This window comes from Acomys russatus, chromosome 24 (assembly GCF_903995435.1).
Source record: "Acomys russatus chromosome 24, mAcoRus1.1, whole genome shotgun sequence".
NCBI classification, from domain to species: Eukaryota; Metazoa; Chordata; class Mammalia; order Rodentia; family Muridae; genus Acomys; species Acomys russatus.
Window position 1 is genome coordinate 46,732,320 of NC_067160.1, and position 24,734 is coordinate 46,757,053.

Consider the following 24,734-nt stretch of genomic DNA (forward strand, 5'->3'; position numbering starts at 1 on the left):
TAGAGACATTGTATGGGAGCAGTTCTGAAAGTCACACTTTGTATTTTTAAATGTTATAAGCTGTTTTTAATTATCAAGCACAGGTTTCGCTAGGTACCTACTTACCCTATCTGGGATGCAGATACTTGTGATATGCCTGAATTTTGACATCATTATCTTCCTTTTCCAGCTGTGATCATCCTCTTTACAAGTGATGTAGACCATGACTTATGGCCACTAAAAACAGGACAGAAGTGACAGAATTTGTGTTGTTGGGCTTGTCTAGCCGGCCAGAGATGCAGCTGGTTATTTTTGGAACTGTCCTTGTCATGTACCTGATGGCAGTTTTGGGCAATACTCTGCTAATAATTGTTGCTTGCTCAGATCCCAAGCTTCAGACTCCCATGTACTTCCTTCTCAGCCAGCTTTCTTTGATTGACATATCTCTAACAACCATCACTGTTCCTCAGATGCTGGTGCACACACTCTCTTTAAATAGAACAATTTCCTATAACCGTTGTATGACACAACTCTTTTCCTTTATGGCAGTGGGAAGCATGGAAGTTCACGTGCTGGGTGCCATGGCATTTGACCGCTATGTTGCCATCTGTGACCCTTTAAGATACTCTGCCATTGTCAGCCATAACCTCTGTCTGCGTATAACATTGACCTCATGGGTGGTGGTCAGCCTTAACAGTCTCCTGTACAGTGTGTTGGTCACTCGTTTAATCTTCTGTGGCAACCAGATCACCCACTTCTTCTGTGACATCACTCCTCTGCTGAAGCTCTCCTGTACTCGACCAGTGCTCAATGAGTTGTTAATCTTCACTGAGGGTGTAGCTGTGGTGGTCAGCCCCTTCTTCTTCATTTTGGGGTCCTATGTCCGCATAGGTGTTGCCATAGCCCACATGCACTCAGTTGCTGCCCTGAATAAAGCCTTGTCCACCTGCGGCTCCCATATTCTGGTTGTGATGTTTCTCTTTGGTTCTTTGGTTCACATGTACCTCAAGCCATCATCCAGCTACAATCTAGAACAAGATCGCCAGGTGGCCATCTTTTATACGCTCATTTCTCCAATGTTAAATCCACTGATCTACAGCCTGAGGAACCAAGAAGTTAAGGGAGCATTATGGAGGCTTTTTAGGAAACCACATCTCAGGAAGCTTCTAGCCTGGATTTCAAGCAAACAAAGAATGCCAGCACATCTCATAAGAAACAAGGGTTAGTGTGCAAACTCTGCAGAGAGGTGAGCTAATCTCTTAATGATGTCTATGAATCATATTCCTGTGGAATCATTTTTGCTATCAACACCCTCTTTGCGGGATTAGGAAAGAAGCTAGTTAATGAATGATGGCTTTGGACATTTTTGACTGACCGAGAAATCTCATGTCATTGGAACTGAGGATATTTTAAAAAATCATTCAACCCAAACATCTTCTTTTTCTTGTGAACCATGTAAAACAGAGAAAAATGAGTTAACTGGTATCAAATCAAATCAGTTCAGTGGTATACAGGGCTCCTATTATTTTAGTGGTGGTTTATCAAATATTCTCTTACAGAGAGACTGATGTGAATTATAGATGTTATTCACAGGAGTGAATTTTGTATAAATTATGGAATAGGTAACATTTTTGAATATTTTAATAATATTTTCAGCAATCTGTCCTCTCACAATAATAGCACATCAAATGCCTATAGCGAATGAATTGTTCCTTTTTTTTTTTTTTTTTTTTAACCAGTTGTCTGCACCATAGAACATAGTATAGGTCACTGAAAACAAAGATCCATAATGTCAACATGCAGAGATTATGTGACTCTGGGGGCCTAAGACCCAACTATTATAGTTACAACACAACCCCTCCACCCAAGGTTCAAGAAGAATCACAGAGGAGGGGGCAAAAGGATTGCAAGGGAGAGAGGACCAGGAGATAATGTCTTCTTGACATGACAGGAAAGCTGTGCCATGAAACCTTAACAATACGCTTTTGTAAACAAGTCTGGCACAATCACATTACCATCTGAAATGTCAATGTGAATGAAGATGAGGGAAGTTTCATGGAGTTCCAGCTGTGTATGAAGAGATGTTGAGAGGGAGAATGAATTTTTGCTCATGTATGAGTTCCTTCGTAGGTTATCCAATCCCAAGTGGTCATCCCTAAATATATGTGCATAAAGCAACACTAAATGGACCTGTATGGGATATGTGTGTGTATAAATGCATATATTTAACAATGATACTTGAATAAGAAAAAGGTCATAAACTTGAGAGGTAATAGGGGGAACAAGAATAATTGGAGGGGGGAGGGAGGAGGAAATGATGTGAATATAGCACTCATGTATGAAATTCTCAAAAAAATATTTCAAATAAAAAAGTGAAAAGTTCTTCCATTACAACCAAGTTGGTTTCATTCCTGAAACACATGGGTGTGGCATCGTATGTAAATCAATAGACCCAATAGAACCAAAGGCTAAAATTACATGATAACTTCATTGAACACACAGAAAGAGTATGGGTGAAGGGAGAATGTATCAACATAATAAAAGTTACATATGACAAATCTATAGCCAATATCACACTAAATGAAAAACCCAGAGCCCTCATAAGATCAATAACAAGACCTAAAAATTTACCTTAGGTCTCACTAGACAAGAGAAAGACATAAAAAGGATACAAACAGGGGAAGAAGGAGTCAATTTATCTTTATTTCATGTCTTTTCTTTTATTGAAATATTTTTTTTCTCATGTAACATATGCTCATTACAGTTTCCCTCCCTCTACTCTTCCCAGTTACTCTCTATGTCCCCTCCCACCCAGATCCACTACCTTTCTGTCTCTCATTAGAAAACAAGCAGAATCGTAAGGGATAATAATAAAATAAGACAATAACACTAGGAAAAGAGACCAAGAGAGTGCACAAGAAACAAAGACCCACGCATTCACACACTCAGGAATCTCATAAAAACACTAAACTGGGAGCCATAATATATACACAAAGGTCCTGGTACAGACACATTCAGACCTTGTGCATGCTGCTTCAGTCTCTGGGGTTCATATGAGCTTTGTTAAGTTGATTTAGAGGGCCTTCTTGGTATCCTCCATCATCTCTGACTACCTTTCTGTCTACCTCAGGATTTCCTTTTTCTTTTTAAAAATATTTTATTAATTTAATCATATTACATCTCAATTGTTATCCCATCCTTTGCATCCTCCCATTTCTCCCTCCCTCCCAATTTCCTCCTACTCTCCTCCCCTGTGTCTGTGGCCGAGGGGGACCTCCTCCCTCTGTATAAACTCATAGGGTATCAAGTCTCTTCTTGGTAGGCTGCTATCCTTCCTCTGAGTGCCACCAGGCCTCCCCATCTACGGGACGTGGTCAAAAATGGGTCACAAGAGTTTGTGTGAAAGTCAGTCCCCACTCTCCACTCAATGGTGGAGAATGTCCTGTCCATTGGGTGGTGTCATACCTCAGGATTTCTTAAGCTGTGAGGAAAAGGGGGTAATGGAGACATCCTGTTTAGACCTGAGTGTTCCAAGGTCTATCACTCTTGCATAATTTCCAGCTGTGGGTCTCTGTATTTGTTCCCAGTTGCTTCAGGAGGAAGCTTTTCTGCTGATGGCTGAGCAAGGCACTCAACTATAAGTATAGCAGAATGTCACTAAGAGTTATTTCATTGCTAGTTTTTTAAAATAAGAAAAGTAATATTTGATTATTCCTTAGGTCTCTGGTCTATCTAGTCGCAGGTCGTTGGTCACCTAAGCAGTACTAGGTATGGGTTGTGTCTTGTGGAGAAGGTCTTAAGGCAACTCAGATATTGGTTGGTTATTTCCACAAGCTCTATGCCATCATTGCCCTAGTAGCTCTTGCAAGCAGGAAAGCGTTGTAGATCAAAGAATTTGTGACTGTGTTGGTGTTTACATTTCTCTTTTAGTAGCACATAGATTATCTTGTAGAATCATTATTAATAATTAACATTGATTAATATTATTATTAATAGTTCAGTTACTCTTTAACCAGGTATATAACCAAGTAAAGATACATGGAGACTATGTTTTATTTAATTAGCCTAGATCACAATATTGAGCAATAATTACTCTATCCTTAATCTCCAAGCTAGTCTAGCTTTCTCCAAGCCAGATTTTCTGTCATACTTGCTTTTTAAATAATATCCTTGCTCTGGCTCACTCCTCCTAATGGTTCCTGGTCCTCTCCTCATGGTTCAATCTCCACTTCCTCTCTCTTTCTCTACCCTTCGCTGGTCTATGATATCCCTCCCTATTCCCTGTATTTCTCATCATTGTCTGGTTGGCATTTTATTTGCATAATAGAGAAAAATGGTGAAAATGCTTACATAAACTTGAGCATCGAGATACTTAGAAGAAACATTAAAATGCCATGCCCAGATTGAAACCAAATAGTGAGATAGAGAAATCAACATTTGAATGAACAAGGGTAAACTGTACACAGTCCACAAAAACATTATGCCAAATAGTACCAAAGATGCTAGGATGTACAGGTCAGGGCTACCAGGGCAACCTCACCACATTCGCTGACTTGAGAAAGTGTTGTCTTCAACAATAGAGCCTTGCTGTCAGTTTGTGTAATGCAACCTATAGTAATTTTCATACTATTTCCCAAAGGGTCCTTAATTTTAGCTGTCTTTCCCTATATTCTATCCCTCACCCCCATCTTTCTTCTCTCTCCCAACTTGATTCTCTTGTTCCAGGCCCCATTCACCCCTTAACTATCTATTCCATTACCTTTCCTGAAGAGAACTCTATGTCCTCATTAGTACCTTACTTTATACCCAACTTATGTGGTTTTGTGGATTGAAACTTGATTATCATTGATTTAACAGCTAATATCCATGTATAAAGGAATACGTACCATATTTGCCTTTCTGGGACTGGGATACCTCATTCAGCATAATTTTTTCTAGTTTCACACATTTGCCAGCAAATTTCATGATACCATTTTTTTTCTTAGAGGATGACAAATACTCTGTTCTGTAAATGCACAACAGAGTATTTTTTAAATGGGATTTCTTTATTTATTCTTCTTTTGGGCAACATCTAGGTTGTTTCCAGTGTCTGGCTATTATGAACATAGCAACAATGGACATAGGTGAGCAAGTGTCTTTGTGGTAGGATGAAGCCTTCCTGGCACAAAACTCCCCTCAGCCTATTATTTGGCTGTGGGTTTCTGTATTTGGTTCCATCAGCTGCTGGATGAAGTCTCTCAAAAGTCAGTTATGCGAGGCTCCAGTCTGCAAACATAGCAGAGTATCATTACTAGTATCAGAGGCTGTCTCTCTCCTATGGGGTGGGTCTCAAGTTGGACCATCCCATAAATCTCTGCTCCATCCTTATCTTTGATAAGACAAAATTTAAGTCGAAGGTTTTATGGATGGGTGGGTGTCACCATTCCTCCACTGGAAGACCCACCTGGCTACAGGAGGTGGCAACTTCAAGCTCCATATCTCCTTCTGCTAGGAGTATCAACTAGGATTACCACCATAGGCTCCCAGGAGCCTCCCTGTCCTAGCAATATCCCCTCATTGATTTCTATTATTTTCCCCAAATCTGGCCCCAACCCCCTGCTCTCCTCATACTTGATCCTCATCCTAGTTACCTTCCTCACTCCTTCTCTGAAATATTTCCCTCCTTTATCTACTTCAGATGACTATTTCCCTTTCTGGGTGAGATTCAAGAAATCCTCCCTTGGGCTTTCCTTGGCTTCTTTGGATCTGTGGATTTTAGCATGGCTATCCTGTACTTTGTGGCTAATATCCACTTACAAGTGAGTACATACCATACTTGTCTTTCTGGGACAGGGTTACTTCACTCAGGATGGTCTTTTCTAGTTCCACCCATTTGCCTGCAAATTGCATGATGTCTTCATTTTTAATAGCTGGACAGTATTCCATTGTGTAAATGTGCCATAGTTTCTTTATCCATTCTTTGATTGAGGGACACAGAGGTTGGTTCCAGCTTCTAGCTAAACAAATAAACTTCTATGAACATAGTTGAGAAAGTGTCTTTGTAGCATGGTGGAATGTTTTGGGTATATGCCCAGGAGTGATATAGCTGGGTCTTGAGCTAGAACTATTTCCAATTTTCTGAGAAAACACAAGATTGATTTCCAAATGGTTGTACAAGTTTTCACTCCCACCATCCATGGAGGAATGTTCTCCTTGCTCCACATCCTTACCAGGATGTGCTGTCACTTGGGTTTTTGATCTTAGCCATTCTGAGGAGAGTAAGATGAAATCTCAGAGTCATTTTGGTTTACATTTCCCAGGTGACTAGAATCTTTGAACACTTCTTTAAATGCTTCTCTGGCATTAGAGATCCACTTTTGAGAATCTGTATCCCATTTTTGATTGGGTTATTTGGTTTTTTGGGTCTGATTTCTTGAGTTCTTTATATATTTTGGATATTAGCCATATTTCAATGTAGGGTTGGGAAAGATATTTTCCCAGTTGGTACACTCTTACTTTGGTGTATTGATGGTGTCCTTTGCTTTACAAAAGTGTTTCTGTTTCATGAAGTCTCATTTATTAATCATTTATCTTAGTGCCTGAGCTGTTGTTGTTCTGTTAAAAAAAGGTACCACCTGTACCAACGACTTCAAGGCCATTCTCCTCTTTCTCTTCTATTAAACTTACTGTATCTGGTTTGAACTTGGATTTTGTGTAGGGTGATAAATATGGATCTATTTGCATTAGATATTCTACATGTAGACATTCAATTAGAAAAGCACCATTTGTTGAAGATGATTTCTTTTTTCTGTTGTATGGGTTGTTTTTTTTTTTTGTAAAAAATCAAGTGTCCATAGGTGTGTGCACATACTTCTGTGTCTTTGATTCTATTCCATTGATCAACCTGTCTGTTTTTATGTCAATACTATCAGGTTTTATTACTATTTCTCTTTAATACAGCTTGAGATCAGGGATGGTGATACCTCTGGAAGTTCTTTTATTGTATAGAATTGTTTTAGCTATCGTGGGTTTTTAATTTTTCCATGTGAAGTTGAGGATTGCTCTTTCAGGGTCTGTAAAGAATTGTTCTGGAATTTTCATAGGAATTGCATTGAATTTGTATATTGCTTTTGGTGAGATTTTACTATGTTGACACTGCTGATCCATGAGCATGCTGGATATTTCCATCTTCTGATATATTCTTCAATTTATTTCTTCAAATACTGGAAGTTCTTGTCATACATGTCTTTCATTTTCTCAGTTAGAGCCTCACCAAGATAATTTATGGCTATTGTGAAGAGTGTTGTTTCCCTAACTTTTTTTTTCAGCCCATTTATTACTTATATAAAGGAGGAATACTGATTTTTTTGAGTTAAATTTGTAGACAGCCAATTTGCTGAAGGTCTTTGTCAGTTATAGGAGTTCTCTAGTTGAATTTTCAGAGTTACTTATGTATGCTATCATATCATCTGTGAAAATATTATTTTTACTTCGTTTCCAATTTGTATTCTCTTGATTTCCTTTAGTTCTCTTACTGCACTAGTTAGAACTTCAAGTATTATATTGAATAGATATGGAGAGAGTGGGAAGCCTTGTCCATAATTTTAGTGTAATTGCTTCAAGTTTCTCCCCATTTAATTTGATGTTGGCTATTGGCTTGCTGCATATTGACTATATTGTGTTTAGGTATGTGCCTTGAATCCTTATCTCTCCACAACGTTTATCATGAAAGGGTGCTGGATTTTGACAAATATTTTCCAGCTTTTAATTTTACCACAAGAATATATATTCTAGATCTAATAGATAGATATGATTCTATAGATAGATGAGGTAAAATAGTTAAATAAGGTCTTCAAAAGCCTCAGAGACCTACAGATTATGGCATTTAAAGATGTTTTATTATTCTAAAGATTCTTTGACAACAAGACAATTTAACTCCTGGCAACACCCAGCCTGCCTCAAAGAAGATGAGCATCAAAGAACATCCTTATGGAGTTGGCTTCAAATGTGGCAAACCAGCCACTGGTCAAAATGTCCTTGTTTCTGCCACAGACAGAATTCTGCCTAAAAATAGGCAAGTTTATATGCAGGCAGAGTCGATGGCCAAACTTTGCCAAGACAGGGTAAGCAAGTTATCAATAGTTCCTGCATCACAAATATGCCTGCCAGGAATATTGGACCAGAAGGCTGAATATGATACTCCAATGCTATAGAGAGTGTTGGGTGACTGTTGAGGCAATAAACTGTCTCAATCATTTTTTCATTTTGGAAGCTGCTAACAGTAAAGACCATATGACATATATTATTCTCTTAGTATGAAAAGTTTAGAACAAATAGGTCATTGATTTCCTAGGACAAAGAGTTGAAAAGTTTAGAAGTAATAGCTAAGTGCACAGGTTTGTTTTTAAAATGCTGGAAATGTCCTAATATTGGTTATGATGATTATATAACAATGTAAATATGCTAAGATATTGAATTCTATATCATTTGGGAGTAAACTGTGAATAAATGCTATAATTTTGTTTGCTTCTAGAAATCTACAAGTAGAACAATATGATAGGCAGATTTGGGCCCAGGGGTCCCGCTCAAACTAAGGCACCAGCCAAGGACAATACAGGAGGTAAACTTTAAACCCCTTCCCAGATCTAGCCAATGGTCAGAATATTCTCCACAGTTGAGTGGAGAGTGTGATACGACTTTCTCACGTACTCTGGTGCCTCACATTTGACCATGTCCCCTGGAGGGGGAGACCTGGTGGCACTCAGAGGAAGGACAGCAAGTAGCCAAGAAGAGACTTGATACCCTATGAGAATATACAGGGGGAGGTAATCCCCCTCAGGAACAGTCATAGGGGAGGGGAATAATGGGAAAATGGGGGGGAGGAATGGGAGGATACAAGGGATGGGATAAACATTGAGATGTAACAAGAATAAATTAATAAAAAAAAAGTTCATACAAAAAAAAATTCATTACCTTCCCTATCTCCTCTCAGTTCTGATCCTTCTCACCTCCTTACCTACTACATCATGGTTTCTTTCTCTCACCCTCAGGAAAAAATGTAAACAACAAAAACAACAACAATAACAACAAACCCAAAAAATGAAAATCAAAACAAAGTAAAAGAAAGAAAGAAAATCAGCAAGAAAAAAATACCAACACACACACACACAAGAAACAAATCTAATCAAACCAAAGTATGGAGCCCATTTTGTGTCGCTCAACTTGCTCTAGGCTTGGGACTTGCCTGGAGTGTGGATGACATGCCTACTCACATTCTGTTAAAGAAAACAGGTTTCACTTTCCCAGAACATATCAGTTACAAACAGCTTCTTGGGTAGGGTGGGACGATGTCCACTCCCCTTTTTTGGTGCTGGGATTTTGTCTGATTTAACTGTGTAGGTCTTGTATGTACTGTCATAGACCCTATGAGTTCAAATGTGTACCCGTCCTCTTCTGACTGGAAGACACCGTTTTTTTGGAGTCTCCTACCACTTTTGGCTCTTACTATCTTTCCAGCTCCTTTTATGCACAGATAAAGATATAACATTTAGGGCTGAGTGCCACAAAGTCTCCCACTTCCCTAACATTGTCTAATTATGGATCTCTTTGTTAATTAACATGTACTGAAAGAAGAAGCTTCTCTAATGAGGGCTGAGCAATGCTCTGCTGAGTCCCAGGCTATTGTGTATAATTTCTATTTGTAGCCTGCTATCCTTTCTCTGAGTGCCACCAGGTTTCCCCCTTCAGGGGACATGGTCAAATATGAGGCACCAGAGTACGTGTGAAAGTCATACCCCACTCTCCACTCAACGGTGGAGAATGTCCTGTCCATTGGCTAGATCTGGGCAGGGGTTTGAAGTTTACAGCCTGTATTGTCCTTGGCTGGTGCCATAGTTTGAGCGGGGAGGAAGGATACCAGGCTACCAAGAAGAGACTTGATACCCTATGAGCATATAAAGGGGGAGGAAGTCCCCCTCAGGCACAGTCATAGGGGAGGGGAGTAAGGGGAAAATGGGAGGGAGGGAGGAATGGGAGGATACAAGGCATGAGATAATCATTGAGATGTAACAAGAATAAATTAATTTAAAAACTTATAAAAATTCTATTTGTATAAAGCTTTTGGAAAAAAAACCAGAATAGTAAAATCATTATCAACTCATCATCAGTATTGTACTATTCTGACTGAATCTTCCTTCTTTTGATTGTTTTGAAACATTTTCTTTTTTTTAAAAAATTTTTTCTTTTTTCTTTTTTTTATTAATTTATTCTTGTTACATCTCAATGTTTATCCCATCCCTTGTATCCTCCCATTTCCCCCCCCCCCATTTTCCCATTATTCCCCTCCCCTATGACTGTTCCTGAGGGGGATTACCTCCCCCTATATATTCTCATAGGGTATCAAGTCTCTTCTTGGCTACCTGCTGTCCTTCCTCTGAGTGCCACCAGGTCTCCCCCTCCAGGGGACATGGTCAAATGTGAGGCACCATAGTACATGGGCCTAACCTAGGACCTCTGTATATATGCTATATTTGTGTAGCTCAGTGTTTTTGTGGTACTCCTAACAAAGGGAGTGGGAGCCAATTCTGATGCACTTGTCTGCCTTTGGGACACTTTCTTTCTACTGGGTTGCCTCATCCAGCCTTAGTATAAAGATATGTGACTAATCTTATTGCAACTTGATATGCCACCTTTGGTTGAAGTCCCTAGGAGGCCTGCCATTTTCTGAAGGGACATGGAAGAGAGATGAATGAGAATTGAAGGGATGAGGGGACAGAAATGGAGGAGGTGAGGGGCAGAGGGAGGGAGGGAGGGAAAGCTGTGGTGGGGATGTAATATATGAGAGACTAACCTAATTAAAATTGATAATAAACAAAAATACTGTGAAAAAAAAAGAGAATTTCGATAAGGTTCATGCACTGAAATTAGTTTGTTAGTATAGTCAGTTATTTTTCTCTATTCCTTTTGCTCCCACCAACAATGTCTCAAGGAAGAAGACTTTTTTTTGTCTTTTTGAGGACAATTTAAGGAGATAATTATTTTTGCCTGTGTGAAATTTTCTACTCTGGGCTTATCTAATTTTAGCACTACATTTCAGGATATGTTTATTTATATCTTATATATTTTTTAATAATTTATTTTCACTTGCTTTGAAATGATATCTTTATATATTCTTTGAAAAATTCATATAGGTTTCCAGAGTATCTTATTATATCCCACACCCTACTCTTCCTCCCCAGCCCCCTTGAGGCTTCTCCAATTCTCTATTTCTGCTTCTTGTCCTTTTTTCTTCTTTTTCTTTCATTATAACCCACTGAGTCTAATTAGTGCTTCTTCTATACACACGGTTATCTGGACTTCCTGCAAGGTAGACATTTGGTTGAATGGATGTTTGAGTTTTAGACTGTGACTTATAGTTGCTTCTGTTTTATTCCTTTTGTAAGATACGTGATGTCTGATTATGTCACTCTTTTGGTGATGTGAGGAGCTATTTCTATGTATACAGGTGGGTTTATTAGAAGAGTAATCAAAAGCCCCTCTCAGGTGTGGCCATGGTATGGAAGGCTGGAGAAATAGTCTGCGTTCAGGATTCTTCACTTATAGCAACCCTGGTGAGAGTAATCACTTTAATTTCTCCTGACCACAATTGAAGTCTCTTGGGTTTAGTAGAGTCCCATAGTGAATACATGCCACATGAGCCTGCTTCATTGCAATGAGCTGCCAGTGGTCAGGTTTTCATGCACAATGACTTTTAAAAAGAGGGCAAAAGGAAACTTAGCATTGTCTAGGCTTCTAAATCAGAACGTGATGTTAGGCATAGAGAAAAATGAGGCTAATATTATATCTTGTTATGAAGTAAATGTAAAGGAGATGGGATATAATACATTATATTTATTTTATAAAAATAATATTATATTTTGGCCAAGAAGAAGAAAATGAAAAGAATGAACTTAGCCATTCTGATGGGTGTAAGATGGAATCTCAGAGTTGTTTTGATTTGCATTTCCCTGATGACTAAGGAGGTTGAGCATTTCTTTAAGTGTTTCTCAGCCATTTGATATTCCTCTGTTGAGAATTCTCTGTTTAGTTCTGAGCCCCATTTCTCAATTGGGTTATTCGGTTTGGTGGTGTTTAATTTCTTGAGTTCTTTATATATTTTGGATATTAGACCTTTGTCAGATGTCGGGTTGGTGAAGATCTTTTCCCAGTCTGTAGGCTGTCGCTTTGTTCTCTTGACAGTGTCTCCTGCCTTACAGAAGCTTCTCAGCCTCATGAGGTCCCATTTATTAATGGTTGACATTAAGGCCTGGGCCGTTGGTGTTCTGTTCAGGAAGTTGTCTCCTATGCCAATATGTTCCAGGCTCTTTCCCACTTTTTCTTCTAAGTGGCTTAGTGTCTCTGGTTTTATGTTGAGGTCTTTAATCCACTTGGATTTGAGTTTTGTGCAAGGTGACAAATATGGGTCCAGTTTCATTTTTTTACACATAGACCTCCAGTTAGACCAGCACCATTTGTTGAAGATGCTATCCTTTTTCCATTGAATGGATTTGGCTTCTTTGTCAAAAATCAAGTGACCATATGTGTGTGGATTCATATCTGGGTCTTCGATTCGATTCCACTGATCAACCAGCCTGTTGCTGTGCCAGTACCATGCTGTTTTAATTACTATTGCTTTATAGTACAGTTTGAGATCAGGTATGGAGATTCCTCCGGAGCACCTTTTATTGTACAAGATTGTTTTAGCTATTCTGGGTTTTTTGTTTTTCCATATGAAGTTCAGAATTGAACTTTCAATGTCTTTAAAAAATTGTGTAGTTATTTTGATAGGGATTGCATTGAATCTGTAGATTGCTTTTGGTAGGATGGCCATTTTTACTATGTTAATTCTCCCGATCCACGAGCAAGGAAGATCATGCCATCTTCTCAGGTCATCTTCAATCTCTTTCTTCAGAGTTGTGAAATTTTTTTCATACAAGTCCTTCACTTGCTTAGTTAGGGTAACTCCTAGATATTTTATATTGCTGTGGCTAATGTGAAGGGTGTGGTTTTCCTAATGTCTTCCTCTGCAAGCTTGTCATTTGTGTATAGGAAGGCTACAGACTTTTTTGAGTTAATTTTGTATCCAGCCAATTTGCTGAAGGTGTTTATCAGCTTTAGGAGTTCTCTGGTGGAGTTTTGAGGGTCACTTATGTACACTATCATATCATCTGCAAAGAGGGATAATTTGGCTTCCTCCTTTCCCATTTGGATACCCTTGATCTCCTTTTGTTGTCTTATTGCTCTGGCTAGAACTTCGAGTACTATATTGAAGAGATATGGAGAGAGTGGGCAGCCTTGCCTTGTTCCCGATTTTAGAGGAATTTCCTTGAGTATCTCACCATTTACTTTGATTTTGGCTATTGGCTTGCTGTATATAGCCTTTATTATGTTGAGGAAAGTGCCTTGTATCCACGATCTCTCTAAAACTTTAAACATGAATGGGTGTTGAATTTTATCAAACGCTTTCTCTGCATCCAAGGAGATGATCATGTGGTTTTTTATTTTCAGTTTGTTTATATGGTGGATTACATTGATGGATTTCCGTATATTAAACCATCCCTGCATGCCTGGAATGAAGCCTACTTGGTCATGATGAATGATATCTTTGATGTGTTCCTGTATTCGTTTTGCAAGTATTTTATTTAGTATTTTTGCATCTATGTTCATAAGAGAAATTGGTCTGAAATTCTCTTTCTTTGTTGAGTCTTTGTGAGGTTTAGGTATCAATGAGACTATGGCCTCATAGAATGAATTTGGTAATTTTCCATCCATTTCTATCTTTTGGAGTAGCTTGAAGAGTATCGGTATTAGCTCGCCCTTGAAGGTCTGGTAGAATTCTGCACTGAAACCATCTGGCCCTGGGCTTTTTTTGGTTGGGAGACCATCGATGATTGCTTCTATTTCTGCTTTTTCTTTTAAAACCATCTTTCTCTCTATTTCTCACTTTGACTATGAGCCCTAATGAAATTCACACAGGGAAAACTTTTCCCACAGAGAATGTTGAAAGAAGGCATCTGCCCAAAGTCTTGAGACAACGAGAGAGTTCTTGGCTCTGACTGTGTGCAGTCAGGCAGAAACTGCTCAGAAAGTTAGGACCTCGACATAATAGTAACTGGCTAGATATTGTTTTCTGTAGAAAAGTTTCTTTAGACTTTGCATTGAGAGCCATAAAAGGTGGGCTTGGAAATCATGCTTTACAGATATTTTACAATAGAGGACCCCTTGGCAGTTAGCTTAGGCTTAGCTAGCACATCTATTGGTTTGGGACTGGTATTAAGTCAAGTTTTTCCTTTACTAGAGAACATTTAGCTCGTGCTATGTTTCTATGACAATCAGGTAAACACAATGGCTTTAGCCTGGGGAAATTTATGATTAAACTTTCACAAGTATCATTTAATAAATAATAATCAGGTCATGCTGACCATTGCTTGAATATTGATTGATTTTTGCTGTATGCTTTATTGTAGGTTATACAGAATTCCTTGTAGTTTTTGTTATATTGTTCTCTTGCTTTGTTGATTTTAAAGTGCCCTATTGATTGTAAAAGATGAGAAAATCATGATACAATCTGTAATGAAAAAAATTGAACTTCACTTTAAATAAAGTAGTGGGGTTGGGCAAGAGAGACAGAAAAGTAAGCTAGTAACAGCAAGCAAGTAAGAGAGACAGAAAAGTAAAGTTCTCTTGGGCTTTAAGACCTTTCAGCTTATGCTACATATGTCTGGGTCTAGTATTTATTTTTTTCCTTTGTTCCTCAATCTCTCCTCAACAGCTGGCTCCTATAGTTAGTTGGTCCCCAATGGTTGGTTTCCCTTAACCAGTGTTCACCACCTGCTCAATTATCCCTACCGTGTACCCACCAAGACTTTCTCTTCTCTCCTGGAGCAGGTATGCAGTGTGTGTATGTGTGTGTGTGTGTGTGTGTGTGTGTGTGTGTGTGTGTGTGTGTTGCCTTGTACATACTAGGCAAGTGCTCTAACCACTGATATACATGTCCAGATTATATATCTGTGCTTTGTGTTTTGGAGGTAGAGAGTATATATGTATGCATGTGGAAGTCAGAGGACAGCCTCAGGTATCATACCTCGGGTGCTCCGCCCCCATCATTTGTTTGAGACAAGATCTCTCATTGGTCTAACTTCACCAAGTAGGTGATGGTAAATTGCTAGTGGGCTCTAGGTATTAGCCTGTCTCTGTCCCTCACTGTCCCTCACTTTACTATCACTGAGCTAACCAGTAGGTTTTACCACACTTGAATTTTTGATGTTTTACTTTTGATATTGTATTTTAATTGTAGCATTTCCTCTTCCCTTCCCTCTCTAAGCCCTTCCATATGATCCTCCCTGTTCTCCTTCAAATTCATGGCCTCTTTTTCACCAATTCCTATTGCATGGATGTATGTATTTGTAAAGACATATTCTCAAATATAACCTCTTTAGTCTGTAGCCTTTACATTACTCAGTTTCCTGTAGTTCCTTGTGCCAAATTGCACATTTGGCTCTTTATGTGGGTTCTGGGGATTGAAACCAAATCCTCATACTTGTGACATACTTTACTGGCTAGGCCTTCTTCCTATACCAAGTAGCTCTTTATGTCTTTCTTTAAGAAAAGTTTACATACATATTAGAACACTCAGAGATCTTGCTGTATATCACTTGACCCCACTAACGTTTTTATTTCTCTGCGTGCTCCCTTTAGATCACAATACTAACAGTGTGGTCCACAGGCAGCAGTATGTTCAGAAGATTGTAAAAACTGCATGATTGCCATTTATTTACTTCCTTCTTGTCTCTTGTGCCAATGAACTCAAGGCTATTCCTCACTTTCTCTCATAATATATTTAGCATATCTGGTGTTATGTTGAGGTCTTTGGTCCACTTGCACTTGAATTTTATATAAGATAATAAATATGAAGAGAGAGAACAAGGTAGGAGAGGAAGCACAGAGAGATATGGGGGTGGAGATCATACCTGGGAAGAACAGGAGAGGAAGGACCAAAAGCTTATAGAGAAAAGAGAAACTGTGGGCAGGGGAATCTCTGTGACAAGCTGCAGACCTAAGTCAGGGTCTAGGAGGATATGAGAGGGACTCTAGCAGAGACTCCTAGTAGCAGGGACCATAGAGACTGAAGAAAACACCTTCTAACTAGACAAGTCTCCTAGTAAAGTGAGGGAAACGCCAACACACCCACAAAAACTTTAACCCAAATTTACTCTGCCTACAATATGTTCAGGGATAAGGATAGAACAGATAGAGCAGAGACTGAGTGAATATCCGAACAATGCCTGGCCCAACCCAAGACCCATCCCATGGGAGAGAGTCAACCCCTGATGCTATTAACAATACTCTGCTGTACTTGCAGACAACAGGTTAGCAGAGTTGTCCTCTTAGAGGCTCTACCTAGGAGCACATTAAAATAGATGCTGAGACACACTGCCAAACATTGGGCAAAGTGTAGGGAGTCTTGTGGAAAAGTGGGGGGAAGGAAAAAGACCCTGACCAAGGTAGGAAAGATGTTTTCTTCAAGGCTGTCAAATATAAATAGCCAAAACACTAAGAATGTAGCATTTATATAATTCCTGGTTGTGTCATTGTCCTTTTTGCTATAGATAAGCTATTGTATATATGTTTAATAATATAAGTATATATGTAAAAATAAAAAAATAAATAAATAAAAACCAAAATACCCCATTATATACATACATATTACATACATACACACAAATATATACTATATGTGCATGTGTATATATATATATATATATATATATATATATATATATATATATATATATATATATGATGTATGGTATGGTTGTGTCTTTTTGTAAAATTACTATGAGTAAATTAAAATTTTTAATTAAAAAGAAAAGTAAAAAGGACCTGGAGATAACATGAGCTTCATAGGAAGTCCAACAGAGACAACTAACCAGAGCCCAGAGGGGCTTGCTGAGACTGACGCACCAACCAAGTCCTTGCGTGGACAGGACATAGGCCCTCTACAAGGATGTAACCGATGGGCAGCTCAGGCTTCACGTGGGGCCCCTAGTAAGGGGAGTGGGGCTGTCTCTGATGTGGACTCTTCTGCCAGCTTTTTGATCACTTCCCCTGGCACGACTGCATTGCCAGGCCACAGGGGAAGGGGACAAGCTCAGTCCTGATGTGGCTTGATGAACTGGGGTGGATAGGAAGTGGAGCCCCCCTTTTCTGAGGAACAGGGAACAGAGGAGGGGGGAGAGGAAGGGAAGGTGGGACTGGCAGGTGAGGAGGGCTGGGCCTACAACCAGGATGTAAAGTAAATAAATAAATTAAAAAGAAATGTTTTAACTTACATTTTCAATTCAATTTTATTTGTCCTGTATTATCTTTTTGTGTATGTGGCAGCTATTTAATTAAAACTAATAAAATGAGAGATGAAATAAAATAAATATAAACTAAAAAAGATTTATACTTTTGCTAGAATAAAGCTTCTGTTATATTACACCAAGTCTTCACAAGTTTAGTTCCTTCTCAGTTCAGTGTCCCAACTGATTGTGTCTGAGAGGTGATGCTTCATCTAGACAGATGGGCTGGTCAGCCACGCCTACATTTTATGACCAGTCTCCTGGGAGGCTCTCCTCATATTCTTCTGGTGAGACTGAAAATTTAACATTCTAGAAGATCTTCTGGCTTTTTACTTCATTCCCCATGCTCACCAAAATCAGTCACCAGACTATCACCCAGTGCAAATTCTGTATATCAGCTACTCAGCTTGGACAATGAGAGCATCAGCTATGTGTGAATGGAATGTCTTGAAAAGGATATCAAAGTGGAAGAGTGGTACACTTAGTTCTGGGCATCCAGTAGATTCTGATCCCGATAAATATTGTTAAGTCTTTCCCAGGTTATAAAGTTATTGCCATAATGTTCTTGTGTACAGTTTACTCTTGTTCATTCAAATGCTGATTTCTCCACCCCACTATCTGGTTTCAATCTGGACATTGCATTGTGATGTTTATTCTAAGTATCTGCTGTTTCAAGTTTGTTTAACCATATCACAATTTATTCTCTGTGGTGCCAATAAAAACCAACTATCCAATGCTGAACAATAACAGAGAATAGTGTGGGACATCCTGGCGAGTGAAGGGAGGAGAGAGAGAGAGAAGGAAGGGGAGGATGGAGCCAGGAAGAAAAGATCTGGAAACACTGGGAGAAATGAACCCAGCCTAAGAAATGATTTAAAGGCAAGAATAGTGTAGGAAATCTGAATGGGAGGAAATTATCTAGCATGGAGGGTTAGGATGGAATGATTATTGCACGGCATTGTGCTATAGGCTAATAAAATAGATCCTAGTCTCTCTGTATGGTTCTTTGGATATAAAACTGATTAAGGAGTAATGGATGATTTTACTAAAATAATTCATTATTAACTATTAATAATCCTTCAACAGAGAGTAGTTAAGCTATTTTATCTGTCTCATAGAAACTCCTCAAAGATACAAGCACTAATATTGTCCTCATGGTACCCCTGGCAGCTAGAGAATGTGACAATGACTAGTTCTTAGCCAATCACAATGTACCATTACACTTTGAATTAGACGTAGTGGTGCAAGGCACATGCAAACAGGCCTGGCAGTGTCTAGTTTCCAGGTCTTTTGGGTTGTGCCCAGTGACTGCTGCTGTAAGTGTTGGTGGAGTATAAGTCTTCTCACACAGCAGCTTGGAGATTACAGCAATGGTCTCTAAAGTCTCACTCTAGGCTGTGGCTTTGCCTGTGCTCATTACATGGTCTTTCTGTTCTTGGCTATTTTAGAATCTGACACTGGAACCCTTTTAGAAACTTCCTCTGCAAATCGTCCAGACGCACTCTCTATGAACACTGAGGATCACTACTCTTTGTTTAACTGTGGGCCTATGGATCATCTTCAAATGCAGTGAACCCTGTGCTGTTGTTTTACATTAAGCACACAGTAGTTCCCTTGTTTGTGTACTTTGGGCTTAAGAAATACTCTCTTGGTATATTCCAAAGAGTGGAATAGCTGGGTCTTGAGGAAGCCCTATTCCCATTTTTCTGAGAAAGCGCCAGATAGATTTCCAAAGTGGTTGTGCTAGTTTGCATTCCCACCAGCAATGAAGGAGTGTTCCTCTTTCTCCACATCCTCGCCAGCATGTGGTGTCAGTTGAGTTATTGATCTTAGCCATTCTGATGGGTGTAAGATGGAATCTCAGTGTCGTTTTGATTTGCATTTCTCTGATGACTAAGGAGGTTGAGCATTTCTTTAAGTATTTCTCAGCCATTTGATATTCCTCTGTTGAGAATTCTCTGTTTAGTTCTGAGCCCACACAACAGGGACATATGCTCAACCATGTTCATAGCTGCCTTATTCATAATAGCCAGAACACGGAAACAGCCTACGTGTCCTTCAGTAGAAGAATGGATAAAGAAACTGTGGTACATTTACACTATGGAATACTACTCAGCTATTAAAAACAAGGAATTCCCGAAATTTGTGGATAAATGGATTGAGCTAGAAATGATCATAATGAGTGAGTTAACCCAGAAGCAGAAAGAGTTAAATGGTATATACTCACTTATATCGAGACACTAGTCCAAGGGGTACGTCCTCATGAAAAACTTTATCTACCAGGAAAGTGGGTCAGAGGGGAGGACATCCTATTGAGACTTTAGATGTGAGAAGCCTGGGAGAATGAGGAAATAGAAGGATCCAGAGGGTCCTGGAAAACTACAGGCGGGTCTGGGCCCTGGGGTCCTCCTCAAACTATGGCACCAGTCAAGGAAAATATAGGCAGTAAACTTTGAACCCCTACCCAGACTAGCCGATGGACAGGACATTCTCCACCGTTAAGTGGAGAAGAAGATCTGATTTTCACACAAACTCTGGTGCCCCATATTTGACCATGTCCCTTGGATGGGGACGCCTGGTGGCACTCAGAGGAAGGATAATAGGTCACCAAGAAGAGACTCTATACCCTATGAGCATATATAGGGGGAGAAGGTCCCCCTCAGTCACAGACATAGGGGAGGGGAGTAGGGAGGAAGCGGGAGGGAGGGAGGAATGGGAGGATACAAGGGATGGGCTAACAACTGAGATGTAATATGAATAAATTAATAATAAAAAAAGGAAAAAAAAAGAAATACTCTCTTAAGTAAGATAGTATCTTACTGTCACAATGTGGCCTTTAAAGATATTATCTTACTTAAGGTGCAATACCTAATGAGAAAATCCTTGATATGTATTCAATTTAGGGCATTTATTTTTAAAATTATTTCCTTCAGCACTAGAGGTTGAAGCTAAGATCCTGTGCATACTAAACAAGTGCCCTACTGGCTTACATACCCAGTGCCCTCCCTTTTAATTAGTTTGTTGCAGGGTCTAACTAAGTCACTCAAGATAGTCTTGGACTCTCTAACCCAGGCATGCCTTGAATCTACAATCCTCTTGACTCAGCCTTTCTGGCTTATTCTAAAGGAAGCAGATTTGCGAAGGACAAAATGATTTTCCTAGTGTCGTAGTTAATATTTGGAATGTTGTTTGAGGTTTGAGCCAGAGAGAAGGGTTAGAGCCTCCTCATCCATTTCCTGAAGGCTTCTTTGATGTCCCCATTCTGTAGGCTGTAGATGAAGGGGTTCAACATAGGAGTCACCACTGTGTACATGACAGTCACAATGCGGCCTTTGGCCACCGAGTAGCTGGAAAGGGGCCGGAAATAGACCCATGTGAGGGTGCCATAGAATATGGCCACCACAGTGAGGTGTGAGCTACAAGTAGAAAAGGATTTCCACTTCCCATTGGCAGAGGGAACCTGGAGAACTGCAGAGATGATGAAGGCATAAGAAGCGATGATGAAGATCAGAGCTCCATCGATGATGATGACGCCTTCTGTATGAATCATCAAGGTGTTGAGCTGGGTGCTGGTGCAGGAAATCTTCATCAGAGGATAGAGGTCACAGAAGAAGTGGGCAATCCTGTTATCTGCACAAAAGATCAGTCTGCCCATGAGGCAGGTGTGCAGCAAGGCATGAAGATGGGAGAGCACATGGCATAGAGCCACCATCTGCACACACAGCGTTCCAGTCAGTATTGTTGGGTAGCGGAGAGGATGACAGACGGCCACGTACCTGTCATAGGCCATCACGGCTAGGAGGAAATTTTCCATGGCTGCAAAGGAAATGAAGAAATAAGTTTGGGCTAAGCAGCCCATGTAGGAAATGGTCTTTGTAGAGGAGAAGATGTTTTGTAGCATCTTGGGAACTGTGGTGGATGTGAAGCAGATGTCTGCCAATGCCAGGTTACTGAGGAAGATGTACATGGGAGTGTGGAGATGAGGAGAAGAGATGATGAGCACAATGATGAAAAAATTGCCAGAAATGTTGATTAAATACATGACTAGAAAGATAAGGAAGAGAGGAATTTGCTCATCTGGGTGAGTAGAGATGCCCAAAAGAACAAAGTGTGACACGCTGGTCCAGCTGCTGTTTTCCATCTGTTACCACAAGAGCAGAAATGATAATCTTTATTCCTCAGAAATATGATCAAACTGTTTAGGAGCCCTCAACAATGTACCACAATACAAAATACACATGGTACTGAGAAAAGGATTGAGCACTTAATAATTTTTCATTATTTTTAACACTATCACTGTCACCACACTTAACATTTATAGAACATCTTTCTTGAACCAGGGTCTTTGACACTATCATACTTAAACATTACAATTACCTTATGAAGCAACCATCATCATCACCATCACCACCATCATTATGTATTTTACAAATTAGAAGGCACAGAGAGTTTAAGCTCAGAAAGGTCACATTTCAATTTATATCATGTTTACCGGGATCCAAAGGCTATGCTGTTAAACACTATATGATGTGACTCTCTAAACTAAAACCAGGCTACCTTATTCATGACAGTAGACCTATGAATGGGATACACATCCAAGGAGCCTGTCGGCCGAAGGGAATGCCAGAGTTCATATGGGTCAGCAGTTCTCACTCTAGAAGCTGTGCACAAGGGCATCCTTGCTGGTGCCCAGAGATCTCTCACATAGTACAGATTGTTTTTATAAGAATGCATTCCCATCTTCATAATTTTCATATACTTCTCCCCTAAATGGCTGCCTTCAGCTGTCCTGCCTCATGTCTAACAAAAGAAAGGCAAACAGTAATAGAATTAGTGCTCACTCTACACACCTACTTTAGCAATAAATAATACTCATTTTTGAATACATAGAATTAGCTTGAAAAAAGCACATTGTTCCATTAGATGCCTTGGTCTACATTTCTCTTACAGCTGTTGCTATTCACACCTACTTTTTCCACATCAGGATTCAACTGACTTGGATACTTGAAAAAAAAATGTATACTTGAAAAAATTTTCCAAAGAGGAAAAGGCAGGATTTTGCTGCATGTGTAATTCTACAAATCCACACAAATGAGATGATGCATAGATGTTGAATTAGATATTACAAGCAATCCTGAGACAATTTAGTGTGTGTAAGAGGATGCACAGAGCCTCTATGCAAATATTACTCCTTTTTATATGTACATATTTTGGTATCCTATATATCCTGAAACCAATGGACAACTCTATCTGTTTACTACTTAAAATTTTATAATACGCTACTATCTGAAATTAATGTTTTGTATAGATCAAAAATAGATGTAAGTAGGTGACTTCCATATAGAAGGTAATCATATATAATTTGTTACTAATAACTACTATAATAACTCAATTCAGATAATTTTTTTCTGATGATTTGTAACAAAATTTCATGGTCATAAGAAGCTAAAAAACTTATATCCTTTATTGTAGAAAGTAAAGTAAATAATTATGAAAGAATTTCACTCAAAGAGTAATTATCCTGCGGTAAAATATGTATTGGGAGAATTGAAAGCACATGTTTAAACAGAACTTTTAGTTGTTCTTTCATTTAAAGTGAGGTGGTCATGGCAACTCTGTGATGAAAGCATTATCCCTGTTGTATATCTGAAGATATTGGAGCTCACAGAGTTTCACAACATGCTCAAAGACAGATCAGTAAGTGGTGAAACTGTGATTTAAGTTTGTTGCATCTGATCTCAAAGCCTGTATTCCTAACTTCTGATTATCCATCCCCTTAAGTGTTCCCTCTTAATTCCTATTTATACTTCTCATTTTGCATTTGTATTGTGCTACTGTATACATTAGCTAGATAAGTGCACATTCACACATATATACACACTCACAAGTGTATATATGTGTACGTGTGTCACATGCATATATGCGTGTTTAGGCTTCATTATAAAGCTAAAGACTATATATTCTTGTTTCTCCTGTTAAATTCATGCTATTGAGGATAAGAGCATTGAGTGAAATTCCCCAAGGCCACTTTGAATAGGGGTAGAAACAGGGAGAGGAGAATGTGGTGTGGCTGCGGAGGTGAGAAGCTAAGAATCTTAATTTTTGTTTGTTTATTTATAATTGATTCAGATTATATCCCAATTGTTAGCCCCCTTGCTTTTTATCTTCCCATTCCTGCCTTTCCTCCCTCTTCTGCCCCATTCCTCTCCCCTAGATCTCTGACAGAAGGGGACCTCTTCCCCCACCATATGACCACAGCTTATCAGGCCTCATCCCAATGGCTTGCTTCCGCTTCCTCTGTGTGCCTGCCGGGCTGCCCCACCAAGGGGGAAGTGATCAAATTTTAAATGGGGTTCAAAGAAACAAAGAGCAGCATGGCTTGTGAGGATGCACCTAGGAAACAAGACATGTAGGTTTAGTCCCATGTTTACCAGTAAAATGGTCTAAGACCGTGGGGAAGGCACCTGTTTTCCTTGTCTGGGAAATGGAGATCATACCTGGTTGGAGTAAAAACTCCATATTACTAAGTCTACAGAGGGGGAGGCTCCTTACAAGCTCTAGGAAGCAGCATGAAGCTGTATTTATAATCCGCCCAGGAACCTGTGCTTCCAGTCACAAAGCTGTTTCTGTTACTTCTGCCACTTCATCCACAAACTGCAGTTTGCAAATAGAGGAGGCATTTTCATACCATAGCAAAGCCTGCTCTCTGGGCTTCCCCATTGTTCATTGTTAAGTCCTAGGAGTGGGAAGAAAGGATGCCTGAGTGTTAAAGGGAAGACAATGTGAACTGCCATGTGCAAACTTCACTTCTGAGCTGCCCAACTCCATTCCCATGTAGATGCTTCCTCAAATCACTGAATCTTCCTGCATTTTTTTAAAGCTATTTTTCTGATTCAGGGTAATTTTCTATGGAAAAATCTTAGCTTTGTAAATCATCTGTGCTCTTCTATGAGTTGGTTTTTTCAGGTGGAGGTAAAAGCTTGACAACAGCAGTATAGCTGAGAGTAAAGGAGGGAAGACAGACGAAGAAAGGAGTTAACAGGCAAAAGATGAAAGAGCAAAAAACAAAACTTCATAGCACTTACGTTATTGCCCAAATGAGCAGTTCTTTGCCAAGTGCTTGTCATTAGCATTACCTAATGTGCCCACAAGTGCTGTGTGATGGTGCGCAGCTCCGTGAGTTTGCACCACGTTACTGCAGACTCTCAGATAGACTGGAATGGGATGAACCGGGCACTTCCATCTCTCCTTGGACTATGTGTCATCATGCCTTGTTTTGACAGATGTACAGAGCCAGCCACTCAGGGAAGACCAAGGAAATGGTCCAGAATAAGAGAAAGAAAATCATCAGACAGTAGTGGAGGGTAAGGAGCTCCAGGGGTGTCACACTAGACT

At 39.5% G+C, this 24,734-nt stretch overlaps 2 protein-coding genes across 2 annotated transcripts; one reads left to right on the forward strand and one right to left on the reverse strand.

Moving 5' to 3' along the window:
• The first annotated feature begins 209 nt into the window (after positions 1-209).
• LOC127206924 (olfactory receptor 1361-like) lies at positions 210-1,205 on the forward strand. The gene has a single exon (XM_051166229.1). The coding sequence runs from the start codon at positions 210-212 to the stop codon at positions 1,203-1,205; it is 996 nt and encodes a 331-aa protein (XP_051022186.1).
• Positions 1,206-20,553: 19,348 nt separating this feature from the next.
• Positions 20,554-21,480, reverse strand: LOC127207227 (olfactory receptor 1Q1-like). Its single transcript, XM_051166599.1, has one exon. The coding sequence runs from the start codon at positions 21,478-21,480 to the stop codon at positions 20,554-20,556; it is 927 nt and encodes a 308-aa protein (XP_051022556.1).
• Between the last annotated feature and the right edge of the window lie 3,254 nt (positions 21,481-24,734).

Coding starts and splice junctions, on each gene's coding strand:
- LOC127207227 (XM_051166599.1), bottom strand. CDS start 21,480: ATGGAAAACAGCAGCTGGACCAGCGTGTCACACTTTGTTCTTTTGGGC.
- LOC127206924 (XM_051166229.1), top strand. CDS start 210: ATGGCCACTAAAAACAGGACAGAAGTGACAGAATTTGTGTTGTTGGGC.